This window comes from Amphimedon queenslandica, unplaced genomic scaffold (genome assembly GCF_000090795.2).
Source record: "Amphimedon queenslandica unplaced genomic scaffold, v1.1 AMPQUscaffold_13516, whole genome shotgun sequence".
NCBI lineage: Eukaryota > Metazoa > Porifera > Demospongiae > Haplosclerida > Niphatidae > Amphimedon > Amphimedon queenslandica.
The window spans coordinates 755,752-776,677 of NW_003546248.1; the positions used below are offsets into that span (position 1 = coordinate 755,752).

Sequence of the window (20,926 nt, forward strand, 5' to 3'; positions counted from 1 at the left end):
GCGAGTCTGATTCTAAAAAAATTTTGCCGCATCTTAGCAAATCTTTTCGATCTTTTTTTGAGTCTTTTTCTTCAGAGCTTGAGACATTAGTGTTTCTACCACCAGCTGTTCTCAAGGAAGATGGAGGCAATTATTCGCCTTTTAGTGTCTCTACTTCAAGTCTCATCCAATCAGTTGCTTTATCACTGCCTGTACTGAAGCACCTCTCCATTAGCATGCATGCTTGTGATATTAAATGTCTATCTTTGCTATCAGACGTATTGCCCTCTTTATATCACAGCCTCACTACTCTTCATCTCAAAATTGTGAGACCGAAATTCCCAGAGCCTTCATTAGGCCTTGGGCCAGCTTTGTGTGACCTTTACAAGAAGAGCCAAGTCTTCCAGGATTTGATTCTCCAGGGATTGTTCTTTGATAAAGGAGAGTTTGTAAGCCTCATATTGTCTTACTTGACCACAGCTAAATGTTCAGCTGATATGCAAGAATCTGTGACACTCCGTAATATAAAAGTCAGTGGTAGCAGCAACGGAGAGATTGAGAAGCAAGTGATGCCTCAAAATTGCAACAAGTCTTTGTTTGTTTATCGTCTCCTTGACATTGAACCGCTTCACTTTGCTCTGTCAGCTTTCGATGAGATAAGATTGAACACTGTCTCTTTTACGTACATTACAAAGAAGATTCTGATACCATCAGATTTGAAGATCATTGTCGATACCGTTAGGATAGAAAGGATTGTTTTGGATGAGGAGAAATTTGAGGCACTGAGACCACTCCTAGTTGGTAATGTAAAGAAAGTGGAGCTGAGCCTTGCTAATGCTTTCCCACCCTCCATTTACCAAAAGTGCTTGGAAGCTTCCTCTCAGTCTTTAAGCTACTTTGATATGGACTGGTTTCTACCAGATATATTCAAGGAGTTGACAGACCTTGAAGCTTTCTTTGCCATGTTCTTTTCGCTACTTCCTCCTTCGTGTCTCTCACGTTTGGAACTGAACTTTGTACAATTGATAAAAAAGTATGCTTCTTATCTTTTAACCAAGGAGAACACCAGTGGGGTCTGGCTTACAATGAATTCATCTCATGTGAAGCCATTGGAGACAAAGAACACGATTAGACTATGGAATTTGCTCCACAAATCGTGGAAGGAGAATGCAAATGGATGCAAGTTAAAATTCCTTCACGTAACAGTTGCGGCATTAGATGAAGTGTATGACGAAGTTATGGAAATGGCAGTGGATCTGATTGAAAACTTTTAATGATAATATTTTATAACAATCATAATAAAATGATATAGGTATTGATAATAGCTATCATTCATATTTTATAACACAATAAAAATATCAAAGCATTTCACAAAAATCATACATCATTGTTTTGAGCAACACCCTGAGTTACTTCGTTCTTCGAATATGTCGGGATTTAGTCTATCGAAAGCCTGTAGGACCTCACCAGAAGAATGCTCTTGCTCCAACATGCACTTTATAAGCTCACTAGCAAATAAAACAAAGGGGACAAGAGCAAAAAGTAAAAGTTAGTGAGTTATAACAAGAGTATGTTATCTCTAATAGCCCTTGGATTTTTAAGAAGTCACATTCTCATGCTGTTTTTATCAATCTTTGATAAAGCTGCTATAACAACTGCATCTGTATAAACATTGATTGAAAAACTCCTAAAATATGTGAACACATGATTTCTCTAAAATCCACAGCTGGATAATTTCTTTAGGTAGTTATATTGGTAATAATTATGTATTTTGAACCTCATTGGTTCAGTTATTCCCTTTCCTTCTTTGACGGAGCAGAACGAATAATGAATGAAACCATTTTCTCTAGCGAATTTGTCCACCTGTGACTGAGTGACTACCTTCTTGTCTACCAAATCGTCCTAAAGTGATGAATACACACTCAACAAAAGTTGAACAACAAAGACTCTAAGTATTAATAAACAAATAAAATAAATACACAACACGAGAGCATAGAAATGCAACTGTTAAAACCCTTGCTTTTATACTGACCTTGTTTCCCAGTAGTACACAAGGTACTTTCTCTCCATTTGGAAGCTCAACTTTAGAATCGAGTTCCTGCTTCCATTCTCGTGCACTTTCAAAACTCTTATTGTTTGTCACGTCAAACATGACCACACAACCAGAAGCACCTCTGAAGTATGTCCTTGCAATTGAGTGAAACCTCTCTTGACCTGAGGACAGAGAGAGATGATAATGAATGCACATTAGTACTGAATCTATACAGCTTACCTGCTATATCCCACAACTTTGAAGAGTGCAAAGAGGAGGAGAGAGAGAAAAACATCACGATTATTATCATTATCATCATTCTAACTGACTCAAGCATGTGACAATAACACTTACGTGTAATCTGATTGTTTCAGTTTCTGACCATTTAACGGATTTAACTGCATAATCAGCTGAAACACAACAGAAATACAATGGAATGCTTTTAATGAAAAGAACAATAATTCGTTTCTCTACCTCCTACTGTCGTTTTGAGATTGGGTACCCACTTATTCAGCACGTAGCTGGCCACGAATGTGGTCTTCCCGACGGAATGGTCTCCTATTAACAAGACCTTGAACACTGACTCGCACATACTCCACTTTAATATTGATCGGCTAACAAGACGACAACATTAACACTTTCAGCAAACTAGCCCCACCTATAACCACCGCCCACCTATTAATAAATAAGTCGCCACGTCTACTCTTTGCACAATGATTTGAGCCCCTCCCACAAATATTTGCTGTGAGCAAAATGGCCTCTTCGCCTTTGGAATATACAAAGAAAGTGATCGTTATAGGAGACTCAGCCGTGGGGAAGACCTCTTTCATAGCTCGTGTTACGGAGGGAAGGTTTATCAGCGATCACAAAGCGACTATAGGAGGTGAAATCAGTCATAATGCATTGTTATACGTGTTAGATTGTTTCATGTTAACTATGTCACCTCTATAAATCAATCGAATGATAATACATGTAATGGCAATGAGGTATTTGTACAGGATTGGAGAAGTCTTTTGTTTTGCAATTATAAACTGCCTCAATAATAAATGGGATCATTGGTATAAAGCTACTGTCTGAATTTGTATATAATTTTATCAAACATCTAGTTGGCATCATTCAAAGGCAATATTGAAATGTGTCTATTCATCATTGCCTGGTGCACCCATTATAATGAGTTAGTTAGTATAGCTTGTCACATGATGAGATAGTGTGTGGATAAGTAAACTGGACTATGTTAAATGCCTCTCTCTCTCTCTCTCTGTCACTGGCATGTCATTGTACTTTCATTATGTAGTCGATTGTGCTGTGAAGTCTATCAAGAGAGGAGAAAGCACAACCATCAGATTAGCAGTATGTTCTCTTCCTTTCACATACATTGTCTCTCTCCCCCACACTTTTAATGTCACTCAGTAATTATTAACTGAAATAATTGTTACTCCAAATGCTACATCCTTTTGCTTGTTGTATTTTACTCATTTTTCTATTTCTGTTTTTTATGTCTTCCTGTTGTTGCTCTATTATCAAGTTATGGGATATTGGAGGTAAGTTTTATTTATATATTCAAGTAACCATGATGATAAATAATTCCTATATAAGGTCAAGAAGCATTCCGTGGTTTAATGCCACAGTTTGCTAGAGGTAGCTCTGGCATTATAATAGTGTGTGATGTTACAAGAAAGGCTACAGTGGATGCTGTGAGGATATGGAAGAATGAAGCAGATAAAGTACTAACAAAATTACCACCTTGTATCTTACTGGTGAATAAGGTAATGGAATGTTTTTGTGATGTTTGCAAGCCTTTTAAATCTTGTCTTCTGCCTTTGCTACCTCTTTATATCTCTTCATTTCCATTTGTTAGTTTGATCTACCAAAGCACATTCATTCGGTGAGCATAGAGGAACTGGATACTCTTACTGAGGAATGCAAACTCAGTGGTTGGTTTCAGACCTCAGTAAAAGAGAATGTTAACCTGCAAGTATCACTTGAGTAAGGCATAATAGTTATTATTATTATTATTATAGCTCAATTTGCCAAGTAAAGTTAACGAGTAACATTGAAATGATGCCAAGTTTTTTTTTATTTTTCCTTTAAGAGGTTTATGCCACTGCACATATACAATATAGTTATACGCATGCTGATGCTATTTTTAGTTTTATACTTGCAATATAGAAAGGTAAAAGAAGGTTTAAAAATGAAATGGCTGTTTATATGCCTTGGTTAGGATTATAAAAATTCCACACTCATTCTGTAAATTGGTTGAAAAATGTGCCAATACTTTAATAAGTTCTTAATATATATATTTTTTATTGATTATTCTGATATTATTAAAGTGGTTTTTCTTCATTATTTACAGAGATTTGTCTGATCTAATGGTTCAGTTTGATGAAGGCTCCCTTCAAGATAATGACACCATTACAACACTACAGAGGCAGTATCATGCAGAGAAGAGAAACTGCATGTGCGATTAACAAAGAGGGAGAGAGAGAGAACGAGTAAAATATAAATTTTCAATGTGTATTGTTATATAATTATGATATGATGTTATTTTTATTACCAAGTTTCAATTGGTTTTTACATTAAAAATTTCACGTCCTTTGTATTATTAGACCTAGCATTATTTTAATTCATAATGTGATTAAGCTTTGCTTGTAAGCTCTTGTTTTAAAATTGAAACTTCATTTTTGCACAATGGATCAAGGATTAGAGTATAATTTTTGATTTTTAAAACAGTACCTGCAATTGCGTGGGCGTTAGCTCAGCAGCCATCTATGTAGTTAAAAATGGCGGATAGCACTCCAGGCCCAGGGAATACACCAGGCGCGTCTTCTTCACGTAATCCAGTTATCTACATATGTGGAGGTAGCCTATAGCTTGATATATAAACTTGTATTGCATTTTCTGCTTGTAGAGTGTCACGGGGAGAACGAGATAAGACCGCGTGATCCAATAAGGTGCACCCAGTGTGGCTACAGGATATTGTACAAGAAGAGAACAAAAAGAAGTAAAATTTAATTTAATTTAAAAAAATTTTATTAGTAATAACGATGCTTGGAAATGAGATTGAGGTGCATACATCAAATGGAATGTAATTAATAATTACTATTATCAAGAGTCTTGCTATTATTTATGAAGCATTAAATGAAATACTATTCATTGTGTATGATTTATGTGCAAATATTATTATTTATAATTGTGATCATTATAATGTTATTCTTTTTTTAGTAATTGTGTTCGATGCAAGATAGTCCACTAGATTTTTAATGATTTCTTGGAAAATCAAACCTTTCATCAATTCCTCTCATCAAACTCTCTTACTTTCTAATGTATTACATGCATTTATTATTATTATGAAATTTAACTGTAAAACTACTCCATTTTGATTAGCTTGATGGGTGTGACAGTCATTAGATTCAATGCTTTGCCATGTGGGCTGAGATAAATGAATCCTCTTTGGGTGTAAAGGAGAGATTGAAGACAGCTGCACAGATATGGTCTTCTTTAGAGGCTGGAAAAGATAAAGGGAAACGTGTTGGGCTAGTCCAATGGAGCATTGACCTGTTGATCAGTCTTTATGGAGGAAAAAGTGAGTTCTTTACTGTCATTGAAATTAATTTTATTAATTGTTTCATAGACAAAAAATCTAAGAAGATTGAAATAAAGAGGTAAGTAGTAGTGGTGTGTATTATATAATTATTATTTTGTTATTTTTATTACTTTAAAGGAGAGATCTCTGTAGATGCTGGTCATTCCTTGTTGACTGTTTGAAAGATATTAGAGATGAAGAACGAGAATGGATAACGTTTACACCCCTTTTCATTGAAGTACAGTATAGGGCTAAATACTATTAAAATTTTCATGATTATGTACTGTTAATTAATTATTATTTTTAATACATTTAGATATTATCTGTTGCTATTAAAGAAGGCATGGAAGATGAAGAAGCAAAGAATATCATTTTTAAATGTGTAGAGGCTATATTTCTATGGAGACCAGTTCCAGCTGTAATCATGAGACATGACTTGATGGTATTAGGCACACATACCCCTCTCTCTCCCCTTCCCTACTCTCTCTCTCTCTCTCTCTCTCTCCTTATTCTTTATAATGTATGTTCACTTTCTCTTCTCATTCTTTCCTGCAGTTGCCACTAGTTATTGCATTGTTATGTGACGTCCAGTTTTGTTATAATAATGTTGAGCTGATCAACATTGCTTTGAAGCACCAGTCCTACTTGCAACGTATCCATAGCAATCCAAGAAAGGTATAGGAGAATGATGATAATGATAACAACAATTGAGTGCTATAAAGTTTGAGCTGATTCCAATCAAAATTAAATTTGATAAGTTGCCTTGTATTATAGTGCAGGGTATTTCGGCGGAAATTACAAGGAAAGAATTCTCCATTTTTATAATGTTATTTGATGCATATACATGTACTTATGTTGTGTAGCAAGTTTGAGTTAATTCCAATTAAATTTGGATTTTTTACAAATTTTTAAAAGTTGCTCCAAAATTGGGTAAAAGTCCCTGTACTATAGTACATGGTCACCGGCCAAATTTTGGCAAAATTGACAAAAAGAGAATTCTCCATTTTTATTACATTTTCAGATGCATATACATGTACTTATGTTGTATAGCAAGTTTGAGTTGATTCCGATTAAATTTTGATTTTTTACGAATTTTTAAAAGTTGCTCCAAAATCAGGTAAAAGTCCCTGTACTATAGTACATGGTCACGGGCCAAATTTTGGCAAAATTGACAAGAAGAGAATTCTCTATTTTTATTACATTTTCTGATGCATATACATGTACTTATGTTGTGTAGCAAGTTTGAGTTGATTCCGATTAAATTTTGATTTTTTACGAATTTTTAAAAGTTGCTCCAAAATCAGGTAAAAGTCCCTGTACTATAGTACATGGTCATTGGCCAAATTTTAGCAAAATTGACAAGAAGAGAATTCTCCATTTTTATTACATTTTCTGATGCATATACATGTACTTATGTTGTGTAGCAAGTTTGAGTTGATTCCGATTAAATTTGGAATTTTTTTACAAATTTTTAAGTTGCTTCAAAATTGGGCTTGTCACAGATTTTGTGACAACAAAACTAATAGGTTTTGCTTGTCACGGATTTTGTAACAACGGAACTAATGGGTTTTTGTTTTTCACGGATTTCGTGACAACGGAACTAATGGGTTTTTGCTTGTCACGGCTTTTGTGACAACGGAACTAATGGGTTTTGCTTGTCACGGATATCATGACAACGAAACTAATGGGTTTTTGCTTAAATTGTTGCTGATTTTGTGACATGGAACTACTAATGTCATTATGTTTTCTGGTACAAATTCCAATCAAAATAAAAAGCCTTCAGTAGTAATTTTTTGCAATTATTATAATTTAATAGATCCATTTTCTGTTAGGTCTATTCCAGTATTTGCAATAATTTGTCTTCTTTTTTGTCTTTGGTCCATCAACAAGACAAAACCTTTCGATCATCAATTGAAGATATTTTAGGATATTTATTTACAAGGTACTACATGTGTATGAAATATTATCAAAAAGTCACCTTTTACATTTCAGTGATTTTTTACCCGAATATGGTTCAGTACTTGCACTTGAAGCCACACCTACTTTGGGCTTGGCCACACCCACCAGTTTTGTTAATCAAATGTTTGATACTTTGAGTCAAATATCCGAACACTCTTCGTCTTTAATTGTGAATGGGGCGTTACCTTTTATGTTTGAAATATTACTCAAACAGAACAAGTAAGTCATGTATATTACAATCTGTATAGCTGGTGCCTTTTGAGGAACTTAACTTTTTTTGATGTTACAATTTTGTTAAGATTAGCAAAATTAAAATCTGCAAAAATTCAGCTAATACGGTACAAGACGGCAGAATGTTGTTCACAAAAATGAAATCTACAAAAATTTTTTTTGGTGGATTTATGAAAATTTAATTCCTCAAAAGTTTCTGGCTATACCAATATGTAGTACTATTTAGCTCAAATCTTTTGAGCTGTACAATAACGATTAAAAGGTTTCAGGACTTGTGTTTATTTATGATTAGGGTAACTGGTAGAAAGTTACATAAAGAAAAGGAGTTTCTTTTCTTTTTGAAACTTCTCCAAACACTGGGAGTTCACATCACCATGGCAATGGTTTCCAAGGAAATGAAGGAGGAAGGAGAGAGAGAGGAAGAGGAGACAGGAGAAGAGAACAAAGGAGAGGAAGATATGACTGTGGTTGATAATTATATCGAGAGTAAAAGTCATTTGAGATCAATAAATCAAGTTTCATTGATGATGGAATCAGTGATTGGTTCTGAGTCTGATCCTGTGTTAGATAATATCGGAAAATTATTGTCACTGCTTAAAGAGTATGGTGTATACCAGGTACATGTACATGTACATGTCATTATTTTCTCTTCTCCTTCCCTTTTTCTGCCACTTCTGTTCCTTTCTTTCCCTATAACAATCATTGTGTTATTTTTATAATAATTTATGCTGAAGATCACTGAAGATAAAGATGATGGACAATTCCAAAAGCTTCAACTACTTTCAAACATCATTTCAATGAAAACTACACTCAAGTAATGCATTGCTAGTACTATCATTTTCTGATGTCTCTATAGAAAGTTTAAGTCAATTTCTTAGCATCTTTTACTATTTCTTCACTTTCTATTTCTATTGCTTTTATTTTTAGTAACATTGACACTGTTTTTATGTGCCTTGAATCAATGTTGAGACTCAATCATTTACTGATAGAGCCGCTACTCCCTGATATCTGGTCACTGCTACTTACACTACCGAAGGAGCTCGTGGAAAATGGAAAAGTGAGTGAACTATGAGAGAGAGGGGGGGACAATTTGATATTATTTTTTAATAGTTTATTGCCAATTTTTCTGACACTGTTGCATCGTTTTATGGTAAATTACGTCAGGTAAACAATAAATTTAATAATAATGATAATAGTAATATTTTTCTTATAGATACCATTATTTCTTAGTTGTGTTCTTGGGTCTATCAAAGTATCACAAGAGGCAGTAAAGCAATTAGGAATTAAACCGTTATTTTATCAATCCACAGAGAAAATGTAATGAATTAAATGAAAGCATATTCTTTGCCCTTTCTCTTTTACTGCCTTGCTTCTCTCCTTCTTTCTTTCTCCCTCTCCCTCTCTCTGTTAAAGATTATCAATGCTATTGAGAATTTTACCTGTTGCACAATCCCTTGAGATATTTGATAGCTTCCTCAAGCATTTCAAAGAGATTCAATTACCACTGGTAGATCAAATAACCGCTACCAAAAGATCATCAGCCAAGAAGAGAAGGAGAGAAAGCAATAGCTCAAGCTTAATAGCTCCACATGCCTCCTCCTCCTCTGTACTCTCTGGCCTCCTTATGTCTATGGATGCTTTCTCTTTATTCATCAGTAATATCCCACTGGACCTCTTTTGTAAAGGGAGACAGCACGAAGGGATGAGAGAGAAACTGACAGGTATTGTCAATGAAGTGTATACTCCATTGCTTCTTGCAACACTCCAGAATGTAAGTAAAAACTCTGTACACTTAAACATGTTTATATGATTGCATTTTTTGTACAGTTTAAAAGTTAATTAGATAAGGTGTACGTAACTCAATACTATTGATATTTGATGTATTTTGAGAGATGAAATGACATACCAGTTAGCACATATTATTAGAATTACATGTTGCATCATATTCTTAATTTATTATTATTATTATTATTATTATTATTATTATTAAATTGACAATGATGAATTACAATAATAATGAGTGGTTTAATAAACAAAACACTAGTGATAATATTATTATTAATTTTTTCTTTTCTTTTCTTTTCTTTTCTTTTAGGCTGATTTCTTGTTCCCGGCTGTTTTATATTTTCAATTAATCCAAACAAAATACTATCACTCAGTCTCTACCATTGAAAGAGGAGCTGAGAGTATTAAAAGGATGAATCATTCCTCAGTACAGTTGAGCTGGTCACCTACTAATGATCTGTGTCTTCTTTATAATGGAGAAGCTTTACCAATGCCATCCACTCTATTGCCTATCTCTGAATATTTAATGGTAAAACATTTAATCAAATATGTGTACCATCGACAAAATTCTTATTACATTTTCTGATGCATTTTGAAGCTGACATATCAATCAAAATTGGATTTTTATAAGCCAATTTAAAAAAATACCCAAGGCTATAGCCCATGGTATTTTCGAAAAAATGGCTCCGAAATCACCCCAAATTTCTATTACATTTTTTGATACATATTGATGTCCTTATGCTGTGTAGAAAGTTTGAAATGATTCCAACTTCAATTTTCCAAGTTACAGCCATTTTAAGAAAATGTCAAAATTTTGAAAATTACCCAAGGCTATAGTCCATGGTATTTTTGAAAAAATGGCTCCGAAATCACCCCAAATTTTTATTAGATTTTCTGATACATATTGATGTCCTTATGCTGTGTAGAAAGTTTGAGGTGATTCCGACTTCAATTTTTCAAGTTACAGCCATTTTAAGAAAATGTCAAAATTTTGAAAAATACCTAAGGCTATAGCCCATGGTATTTTCGAAAAAATGGCTCTGAAATCACCCCAAATTTTTATTAGATTTTCTAATGCATATTGATGTCCTTATGCTGTGTAGAAAGTTTGAGGTGATTCCGACTTTAATTTTCCAAGTTACGGCCATTTTAAGAAAATGCCAAAATTTTGAAAATTACCCAAGGCTATAGCCTATGGTTTTTTTCTGAAAATTAGCTTTAAAATTTTCCTCAGTTTTTGTTACTTTTTAAACACATATCCACTGGTCATTATTCCTTCGTCTCTAGAGGTGCTTGTGTGTATTGGAGCTGAGATTTACAAAAGAGACAAGCCTACAAATTGAAGGAACATTAAACCACTTGCTCTCAGTTCCTCTCTCATCCACTTCATCTCTCACTAACTGGAATGGACAGGTACAGTTGTATATTGCTAACTACATTATTTATAATGTACAGTCTAAAAAATTCAGTATGTACACATAACCTCATCACTCATTGCTTGCTAATTGAATATTGAGCATAATGTTTGTATTCAAGCACAGCTCATTTGTCCCTCAAAAGGTAGTACAATTTGCAAATATGCTATTGGGTGTTGGGTGAGCTGGTTTGCCTAACTTAGGAGATAATTCTTTGGATTAATTAGATTTTAAAATTAAAGTAGGAAACTTTGAGAAAGATTTAGAGTGAAAGAGATTTGCATTTGTCTTTAAAGTAGTATTATTTATTCTACATGTATTATTTCAGATCCTGAGTATTAATGCTGCTAATGTCACTGCTGCAGTTCATCTGTTGTTGTTTAAAAATTTACCATTTCTTTATTCTATGATGGAGTCCTGCCCTTCTTCATCTCCCTTTGATCAACTAGCTACCATTATTCACAAATCCTTGATTCAATGCACTGATCCTGATCCTGATACTGATACTGATTCTGATTCTGATTCTAATGAGGTGTGCAGGGTGATACAGGAGCTGCTATTATCAGACTCTTATAGTCAAATGAAGTCATTACATGTTTCATTGGTCAAGTGTGTCAGTGGTCACATGTATTCACTCTGGCCTAAGAAGTATGTTAATTGAATCACCTCAGTATATCAACAATCACACATACATATATAGTGTCTCATATACCTTCTTCCTTTCACCCTCTCTCCTTTCTCCCTCTCTCCTTTCACCCTTTATCCTTCTATCCTTTATCCTTTATCCTTTAATTTATTATCCTTTTGTCCTCTGCTTTGTTCCTTCCCCCCCCTCTCTCTTGTATAGGTATTCTAAAGTCATAAAGAATATTTTGTCGTGCGATGACGAAGTGAATTCTCCTCCTATTCAGTGTCTCATTAGTGATGATGAGAGAATTATTAAGAAACTGGAGACTTTTATTCAACACTTGACTCCATCGCTAATGGTGAGTGCTGAATGGAAACTTAGAAGAGGATATTATTATTATTATTTTTACAGATCATGGAGTCGGTCCCACTCTCTTTTTCACAAGAAAATGACATTTTTATTGTTAAAGTATTAACTATCCTGATACACTGGTCCATGACAGCTTTAGTGAGTTAACTCTTTCCCCCCCCCCCTCTCTCTCTCTCTCACTCTCTCTCTCTCTTTCTCTCTCTCTTCATTTATTCCTAATATTATTTAGGTTCTTGTTAATTCCAGTATTATTCTCAATCATCAAGAACCAGTAGTTCATTTATTATTACTCCTAGCTAGAACTAGTGAAGTAACATTATTGAATAGAAAAAAGGAGAAGAGAAAGTCCTACGATCATAAAAACCACAGGAGGGACTGGGGCTCTGCCTGTAAGTGGTTTAAAGAGCTCTTGACTGAACTGGAAGAGAAAGATGAAGAGCTATCACAAGTTAGCACTGTACTTGTGCTTGGCTGTTGTAACTAGCTGCTTTTTAATTAGAAATCTTGTGATCTAAAATCGGCAGTATTGTTTAGCATGGAGATGCTGTTAAAGCTCGAACTTTTAACTAACCCAGTTTCAGATGAAAAGAAAAAGAGACAAGACACTCCAACAGTTAATGGTGAATGTATAACTTATTGGAATTCAATAGAAGAACAAGTTATTACTAACGTGAGTCACTACTGTCCACCACCTACTGTGGCTATGGATTCATGTTCATTAAGGCCTTCATACACTAGGCAACACGTTGCTGGCAACATTTGTGGTTACTTTGATCTTGTAAGCAACATGTTGCCAGAAATAGAACAGCCTTCTATAGTTCTGGCAACATGTTGCTTACAAGATCAAAGTAACCACAAATGTTGCTAGGGGGCCTTAACACAGTCTCTTTGAATTATAATATTAATAGTATTTAGTACATTTATAAATGGTATAATACTGCATGGTTAGAATTATTATATAATGGGACTTAGTTAAATAACCTTTTAGTTTACACTTTTAATCATTATTTTAAATAAATTGTGTATACAATGTGTGTGTATTTATTATTTTAGGTGTCACCAAATGGTCCCATCCCTCAATCCTCTCCTCTCTCATTACTGTCAGTTCTCTCTACTGATGAATCATTCATTTTCTTACTAGCCTCACAGTCCAGTATCCTTGAACTATTATCCACTGAGACTCCAATGGAGGAGCAACTTATAGGGCTCTTACTGTCTGAGAAAGATGGAGGGAGGGGTAGTATTAGTCATTACAATGCATTATGCAGAGTACAATTATCATTGAAGGCTTTGATGGATGATACTGATGCTATGGATCAAGTGTTGGAGTCTTCTTTCATTCAGTCTCCTACTGATGTTAGTGTATCATTGATGTTAGTGTATCATTGATGTTAGTGTATCATTGATGTTAGTGTATCATTGATGTTAGTATATCATTGATGTTAGTGTATCATTGATGTTAGTGTATCATTGATGTTAGTATATCATTGATGTTAGTGTATCATTGATGTTAGTGTATCATTGATGTTAGTGTATCATTGATGTTAGTGTATCATTGATGTTAGTGTATCATTGATGTTAGTGTATCATTGATGTTAGTGTATCATTGATGTTAGTGTATCATTGATGTTAGTGTATCATTGATGTTAGTGTATCATTGATGTTATAGTGTATCATTGATGTTATAGTGTATCATTGATGTTAGTATATCATTGATGTTATAGTGTATCATTGATGTTATAGTGTATCATTGATGTTAGTGTATTGTAGCTCATGTATGCATGTTATAGTCATTTTGAACCTGTTACTAATTTTATTTGTATTTTATTTGTAATACGTACTAATGCGTATAATTGATCAATTACATGTATACACCATGTCTACTGTAATACGATACTCCTATAGTCATTAATGCGTGTCTCTTCTTCCTCTGTAGTTTGATGGTCAGTTGTGTTTTTGTCTCTTGTGGCTAATGTTCTTAAAGTTGTCTTCGTCCATCTCCCATGAAAAGAGAGTTCTAACCCGCCATTGGCTGGGAAAGGTATTATAGAACTTCACTTTTATGAAGTTCCTCGTTTGCTTTCTTCTTTTTATAATTCTTGTCATTCTTCCTTTCTTTACTTTTTTTCTTATTTGTTTTCTACCCTTTCTCTCTCTCTCCTCTCCTCTCTCTCTTTCTCTCTCTCTCTCTCCCCCTCTCTCTCTCCCCCCTCTCTCCTCTCCAAAAGGTAGTCACAAAGTGTGTCCACATATTAATTTCTCAACAGTCATTCCTTGTCACTAATAAAAGGAACGCATTAATTAAACTCTCAGTTCAATTATTAACTCAATTAGCTTCACTGCCACGTCAAGTATGTACTGCTAATTATTACTCTCTTTATTAATTGATGGGTGTGGTTTATTAATTAATTAGGTTGGATTGGATGCTCAGATGCTCCATGTGCTATATCATGGTTTATCAATAATTAATGAGTCATGTATTAAAGAGTAAGTGCTGTATGCTATTAAATACATATTTATGATTGTATTTCTCTTCTTTCTTTTCTCTCTCTCTCTCTCTCTCACTCCTTTCCCCTTGTAGTTGTAGTGTCTTGCTAGCTACAGAGAGTCTCATACTGGTACTGGTTCAAACTCATTCCCAAACTCTCAGTCTCAGTCCACTCATGACAGTCATCTTCAATATCCTACAATAGCTATACATGTACATGTACATGTACATTAAAATTTGACACACAAGGGATAGTACCAGTATGTCTTTATACATTATGTATAGTACATGTACATGTACACAAGGTTTCCCACAAAGCATGCTTCATGAGTTGACAAGCCTTATAAATAATATAGTATGACTTTTTGAGCAACTTTAAAAATTCATAAAAATTCCAATTTTTATCAGAATCAGCTCAAGCTTTCTACACAACATAAAAACATGTATATGTATCACGAAAAATATAAAAATGGAGAATTCCCTCCTTTTTATTTTTGGCAAAACTTGACCAAAGTACATGTACACGTAGGTAGGCTGTTTTCACTCTTTAATCAATGTATTGTAGTTATCAATATCTAATGTCAATATTGTTTAGTTTTGCACAAATAAATAAGCAAATCCTGTTAGGTTAGCTTTCATGTTTTCATAATCATGATTGCTGTAATTTAAGCTAATGGTTATGAAAGGCATTCTGTGCCCTACCTCCATTGCTTGTAGGCGCAACTTGTATTCGTGTGAATTAAGTTAAAGTTTGAAAACAGGATTGTGGCTGTTTATTTCTTGCATTTCCTTAGCTTTGATATTTACAGTTTATTTGCGTGATTGTGTCCCTTTCTCAAGAATTGACAGCCGTTGGCTCAACTGTCAATGATGGCATTAAACTATGCATCTCAACATTAAACAAGTGAGCACTGCTTGATAGTAATAATGATAGATATACATGTACAATGCTTTGTAGTTTGTACCTTGTTCACATTTCTTTTTTATTTCAACCTCCTCTTTCTCTCCCTTTCTCCCTCTGACTCTCTCTATCTCTGTCTCACTCTCTCTCTCTCCCTCCCTCTCTCTTTCTCAATAGTTTAATGGAATTGTTTTGCAGACAGGAATGGTTTGCTAAGGTTTGAAAGATATTAACATATCAAAGTCATTTAGTAATCTACATTCTCTTTCCTCTTCATTGCAGTTTGCTGTACATTGTGTTGCTCAATATATTACCAACATTAAACTCTCTCCTATACAACCAGAAATTAAAGTATAATCATTTATTTTTTCTTAATAATAATTATTTATTTATTTATTTATTCAATTAGGGGCTGTTGTTAAATGGTGTGTTTTATTTGATCAAGATTTTAAGCTCTGCTGATATTTCTTTTCTAAAGAATTCAGTTAATGATGAGACATGCTCTTTCTTTCAGGAACTTCTCCAACAGCACAAGAAATTTAACCGTTTTAAGGGGAAAATATAAGAAAATTAATAAAATTTTTGAAGTGATATTATACTCACAAAAGAAGCAAATCAATATAGTATCAGAAAGTGTAATAATAGCTGGGGTGATTGGTGTCAGATTTTGGAGCAAATTTCTGACAAATACCATGGCCTATAGCAATTTCTGATTTTGTAATTTCTAAAAATTAAAGGCAATCTCCCGTTATTATATCACATATCTCATAATCTACCTACTACATCATTAGGAGTGACATTACATGTGGTATTGATACCCTATTTGGAGGTTGCTTACAAACACTTCCTCTCATTAAGTGCACGTACAGTACATGGTGCTTACAGAATCCACTGGATATAACACTGGTTGAGCAATGTGATTGGCATGTGGTTGGTTTATTGTACTACATCAATTTATGCATTGCTACACCAATCTATCCCACGATGTGATTGTAATGAACATTGTTAGCAGTATAGCATTGTAGCTATAAATTACAAATTACATATACAGATGTGCTACATTGTCTTTCTAAGGGAGAACAACACACCTGTGACATATGTATACAGACATACAATTAAATGAATACTTATTGTGTGGATCTACTTGAGGAGTCATAAAGGAGTGGTTGAGTTTTGAGTGGGTGGTGATTGAGTACAAAGGTGTGGAGGAAAATTACATTATACTATTTCTTATAATTATAATAGTGTGATGTCACTTCTTGGTAGATTAGCTCTCTCAATACTAGCAATATCATAATAATGACAATGATCCATGATAGTTGATATGTACTAACTGCTAGTGTCACAATACATTGTTTAGTTGTATTGATTCTTCACCTAGGCAACCAGTGCTAGTGTTTATGTCAACAGTTGAGCAATTTCTGGCTAGTGCCAGTTACTATAGGAATTCTGTAAAGAGTTGTAGAATTTTAAATATTTTATACCTTCCCTATTAGCTAGTTAGCCTGCATTTTGCCAGGTGGCCTGCTATTTAAAGTAGTATTCTCTCTCTTCTTCCTTGTGTCTCTATATAATTTTATTTATTTTAAATTTAAAACAAAATTTGATGATTCTTGAAAAGGGAAACACACACACACAAGGACACACGTGAATGATGACATACAAATAAACACACACGAACAAAAATAGCATTCCAATATCAAGACTGTATGTTTGTATCTATTATGATTGTGCAATCTTTAACATGATAAACACACACACACGCACGAGTGACTGATGTCTGCAAGACTAGTTAATGATAGAGAGAGAGAGAGAGAGAGAGATGGTCTGAGTTCAATAAGAGAAGTTTGGTGAAGGTATATGCAGTGAATGACTGAGTGAATGAACTAGAGAAAAGTCTCTGCTCTCTAATACAGAATAAAATGGTCTTCCCTTCATACTAAAGATCGATAGACTGGATTCTGATCAGGATTGAGATTACCATTGGTGGCTATAGCTGACCAGGCTTGTGGGACTCCATTAGGCTCTGCTTGCTCAGTGAAAGCTGCTCCTTCATTATTCTCCTCTTCAAGAGAGGCAGTGTGGCGTACAGGTGGTGGTAGAGATGGGGGAGGGATGGGTGAGCTCTTATCCTCTCCTACCATTACACTAAAGCTCTTTCTCCCTTCGGCTTGATTAGGAACAGGTGGTGGAGTACGCCTCTTATCACCAGCTGGCTTCTCTTCCATGTAGCTCGTACTTTCAAAAGCATTTTCAATTGATCTCAGCAACTCGTCGGTTTGATCATCCAACCCTTGACTGCCACTCGGAGACGACTGAGCGACGACACTAGTCTCATTACCGACATCTTCCTTCTTGTCATCGTCTTGTGAGTAAGAGCGCCTGTATAGAGCAACTTTTGTCTCTTTGTCTCCAAAGAGCTTCTTTTTCGCTTCAATGACTGAGAGTGGCCTGTCTTCTCTGTCAATCCTAGGCTCGTACGACGGAGTGTTACGTTTGCTATCTTTAAAACCAACATTCCTCTTGCCCTCGTGGCCCTTCTTTAGAATGCCCGGGGGCATACCCTCGGGGTGAGTTTTTGTTTTCAAGGCAAGGTGCTCTTCGTCCTCAAATTGGTACTGCTTACTATCCTCCTCTTGAAAGGCTTCGTCTAAGTAGCTCTTGACGCTGGTGTCTCCCTCACTGGATGTTTTGGGGTCTTTGGTTGCGAGGGATGAGGTGCGAAGTGGTGGGAGGGGTTTAGGATTCTGTACGTCTCCGCTTGCTATTTTTGATTGCAATTCACTTTTCATTTCTTTTAATGCGTCGCCAAAATCTGTCAAAACCTAATGGCAACGAAAAAACCCAATTAAATATCATTAGTAATAATAATAATAATAATAATAATAATACTATAGCAATAATAGTTTAATGATAATAGTAATAATAATAATAATAATGAAAAAGTGCATAAAAATGATTAATATGATACACAATAATAATAATAATAATAATAAAGACCTGATAATAATATATTCATAGTAGCTCCTATATCATAGTTCATACATGTATTTGTGGGTAAAGAGAGGTGGAGGGAGGGAGTTAAGTACATAAATCATGCAATATAGTAGGAGTCTCTTTGTAAAGCTAATGCTAATCAGACAAAGTCTTTATATTTCAGTCTCAACGGGTTGCTTTGACTCATTCATTCCATTCTCAACATTACAGTTTATTTCTGTTCTCACTTCTTCGCCTTCTTTCTGTCCGGCAGCACTGAGACTATCAGGGGGAGGGGGAGGAGGGATATTAGGAGGAGAAACAGACCTCATCCCTTTAGTGCTGCTCCTCTTCCTACTCATCTTCTTTTGATGCAGGTGGCCACGACCATCCATCGGGATTGTATTACGACCGCTGCCATCATAACTAGACACAAACTGGTCGTTGTCTTGAGAACTTGGTCCGGAAAAGTTTTCTGGTGATTCCGTTCCTTCTTTGGATCCGTCTCCACTGACATTGTTAAGGGCAGGCATTGAGGTTGAAGTGGCTCCATTTTTCGAAGGTGCTAAGTTGGATATTTCCTCATCAGGAGGGTGAAAGGTGTGGTTGGTTGTGGTTTCGTCTCCATTTTCTCCCTCGTCCTCCTCGTTCAAGTTATACTCAACCTCTCCCATTTCGTTGGACTCTGCCAATAGGCCAGCAACAATGGCGTCCAGTGGAGAAGTCGTAGGCGAGGACATGCCATGGAGCGGAGAGACTAGCTCTTGCATGTGTCCTTCGTGTGGTGGGATCATGTTTGGCGGCTCGTTCTCTTTCCTTTTACCCTAAAAAATAAATTTAATTAAATGAATACTTATTTAACGTGTTAGTCCAATTACTTGTGGGACGGGCGGAGCTGGACGAGATGGTTTAATACGAGGCGGAGTCTTTCCAATGCTTGGTGAAGCCCCTCCAGCTGCTACTGGTGTGTTATCAGCTCCAGAGGTAGACGAGGATCTTTGTTTTTTTTTCCTTTGCAGTGTGTGCTGTTTGTATTTATCCATTGCTTCGTGTAGGGCAAGCAACCAATGATGCATCTCATATCTAAAAATAGAATTTTAATAATAATTACGAATTAATTAATTGTTACTTGTGCGTGTAGAACATGTGACTGATGCTATTTTTCTATTGCTCTCTCTCTCTCTCTCTCTCTCCCTCCCTCCCTCCCTCTCTCTCTCTCTCTCTCTCTCTCCCCCTCTCTCTCTCTCCCCCTCTCTCTCTCTCCTCTTCCTCTCTCTTTCCCCTGTATTTCCCTCTCTAAAAGCTTTCTTGTAATGAAGTACAAACAAGCCACAGATATCAAAAGCCCATTGGACAAACAATGACAGTTGCTACCTCACGCTCTCTCTCTCTCTCCTTCAAAATGAATTAGTTGACAATTATGATCAATTAGCTAGTGCATTGGGTGTGTGTGTACATCTCCAATTAGTCACAACAAACTACTGAACTTCATGATGAGTGATTGCTTAATAGCTCCTATAGAAGGCCACGATGCTTTTATTGACAGATAAGAATTAGAGGCTAGTTTATTTAAGACTGAGTGGGAGTAGATGTATTATTATGTGTAAGCGTGTGTGCAAATAATTACATATCAGATTGTATGGGTGTAAGTGTGTGTGTAAGTGTGTGTGTGAATAGCAACAATATACACTCTACAGTGTGACAGGGCTGGTGTGAGAAAAATCAGAGACATACAAACATGCTCCCCCTTACCTGCTCTCAGACACCAGGTAGTATTTGTTTCTCGGTGTCGTAATACAAAAGGCGTTTTTGCGGCCCATGTAGCCAGGTAGCACGTCGATCGATGTCGCATCGTCGATTCGAAAGAAACCTTCATTTTTCTTTTTCTCAAGGTAATGGTCCTCATCTGCAAATGACAAGAAGGCTAGGAGGTCTTTCTGCTCAAAGAGGACAAACCAGTAGCGTTTGAGGGTCTGAAAGGAGAAGGAGAACAATAGGATTATTGTCTGGCAACAAGGGGGAGAATGTGGATACAACAAATGGTGGAATGGTGCAGTACAAGCCGAGCAATTGTTATTGGAGTTGGGTGCTTTAATTTGATATTGTTATTTTTAACGAGGTTAGCTTCTCTCTTCCCTGCACGCTTTTACAAACAATAAAATCGTAATTACCTTTCTCACTCCGCTGTGGGCTTTGAGTAGAAATCCTTGGCGGTAAACCTCGTAGACCCTTCGCCCTGATGTAGCAGCGATGCTCTGTTGAAGCGGGGCGCTTTTCTTTGGGGTGAGATTTGACATTTTCCTGCTTTTACTTTCTGTAGCTCTCCCCGAGCAGATATCAAGCAAATATTAGAACGAGAGAAAAAACTAACTGAATTACTTTTTTAGCTGCTAACAATGCGGAAGGAAGTGCTGTCGAATCTACTTCTCCTCCTCTTATTGGCCCCTTCTTTCTCTCCTCCTTTCTCCTATCCCACAACAATAATGGCGGATGCCTTCCTGCCCGCAGGAATGCGAAAAATTATCCGCTTCCGCAGGTAGGGGTGTGGCTTTACTAATGCGGAGGCATTTTCAGCTCACA

The 20,926-nt window shown here is 35.7% G+C and overlaps 4 protein-coding genes across 4 annotated transcripts; 2 read left to right on the forward strand and 2 right to left on the reverse strand.

The window, feature by feature from the left end:
• Positions 1-1,215: 1,215 nt before the first annotated feature.
• Positions 1,216-2,682, reverse strand: LOC100633878 (ras-related protein Rab-7L1-like). The gene is made up of 6 exons (XM_003383037.3): positions 2,486-2,682; positions 2,366-2,421; positions 2,252-2,267; positions 2,012-2,193; positions 1,757-1,881; positions 1,216-1,487 (listed from the first exon to the last, which is right to left on the reverse strand). Exons 1-6 carry the CDS (start codon positions 2,601-2,603, stop codon positions 1,364-1,366), a joined length of 621 nt encoding a protein of 206 aa, XP_003383085.1. The 5' UTR covers positions 2,604-2,682; the 3' UTR covers positions 1,216-1,363.
• Positions 2,683-2,726: 44 nt separating this feature from the next.
• LOC105313902 (ras-related protein Rab-7L1-like) lies at positions 2,727-4,625 on the forward strand. The gene is made up of 6 exons (XM_011407692.2): positions 2,727-2,894; positions 3,306-3,361; positions 3,537-3,552; positions 3,608-3,777; positions 3,870-3,997; positions 4,365-4,625. Exons 1-6 carry the CDS (start codon positions 2,765-2,767, stop codon positions 4,477-4,479), a joined length of 615 nt encoding a protein of 204 aa, XP_011405994.1. The 5' UTR covers positions 2,727-2,764; the 3' UTR covers positions 4,480-4,625.
• A 641-nt stretch (positions 4,626-5,266) lies between these two features.
• LOC105314285 (uncharacterized) lies at positions 5,267-15,989 on the forward strand. The gene is made up of 29 exons (XM_020000495.1): positions 5,267-5,594; positions 5,643-5,673; positions 5,733-5,832; positions 5,911-6,036; positions 6,150-6,269; positions 7,427-7,536; positions 7,587-7,772; positions 8,077-8,401; positions 8,519-8,598; positions 8,712-8,841; positions 8,895-8,948; positions 8,998-9,101; positions 9,198-9,555; positions 9,880-10,098; positions 10,857-10,982; positions 11,313-11,632; positions 11,832-11,970; positions 12,024-12,119; positions 12,211-12,429; positions 12,481-12,651; positions 13,035-13,337; positions 13,918-14,022; positions 14,210-14,332; positions 14,395-14,468; positions 14,563-14,660; positions 15,277-15,373; positions 15,548-15,587; positions 15,653-15,721; positions 15,780-15,989. Exons 1-29 carry the CDS (start codon positions 5,435-5,437, stop codon positions 15,933-15,935), a joined length of 4,239 nt encoding a protein of 1,412 aa, XP_019856054.1. The 5' UTR covers positions 5,267-5,434; the 3' UTR covers positions 15,936-15,989.
• A 1,091-nt stretch (positions 15,990-17,080) lies between these two features.
• LOC100634132 (uncharacterized) lies at positions 17,081-20,853 on the reverse strand. The gene is made up of 5 exons (XM_003383039.2): positions 20,518-20,853; positions 20,099-20,319; positions 19,225-19,429; positions 18,595-19,170; positions 17,081-18,195 (listed from the first exon to the last, which is right to left on the reverse strand). The coding sequence occupies exons 1-5, from the start codon at positions 20,641-20,643 to the stop codon at positions 17,305-17,307; spliced, it is 2,019 nt and encodes a 672-aa protein (XP_003383087.2). The 5' UTR covers positions 20,644-20,853; the 3' UTR covers positions 17,081-17,304.
• Positions 20,854-20,926: the final 73 nt, after the last annotated feature.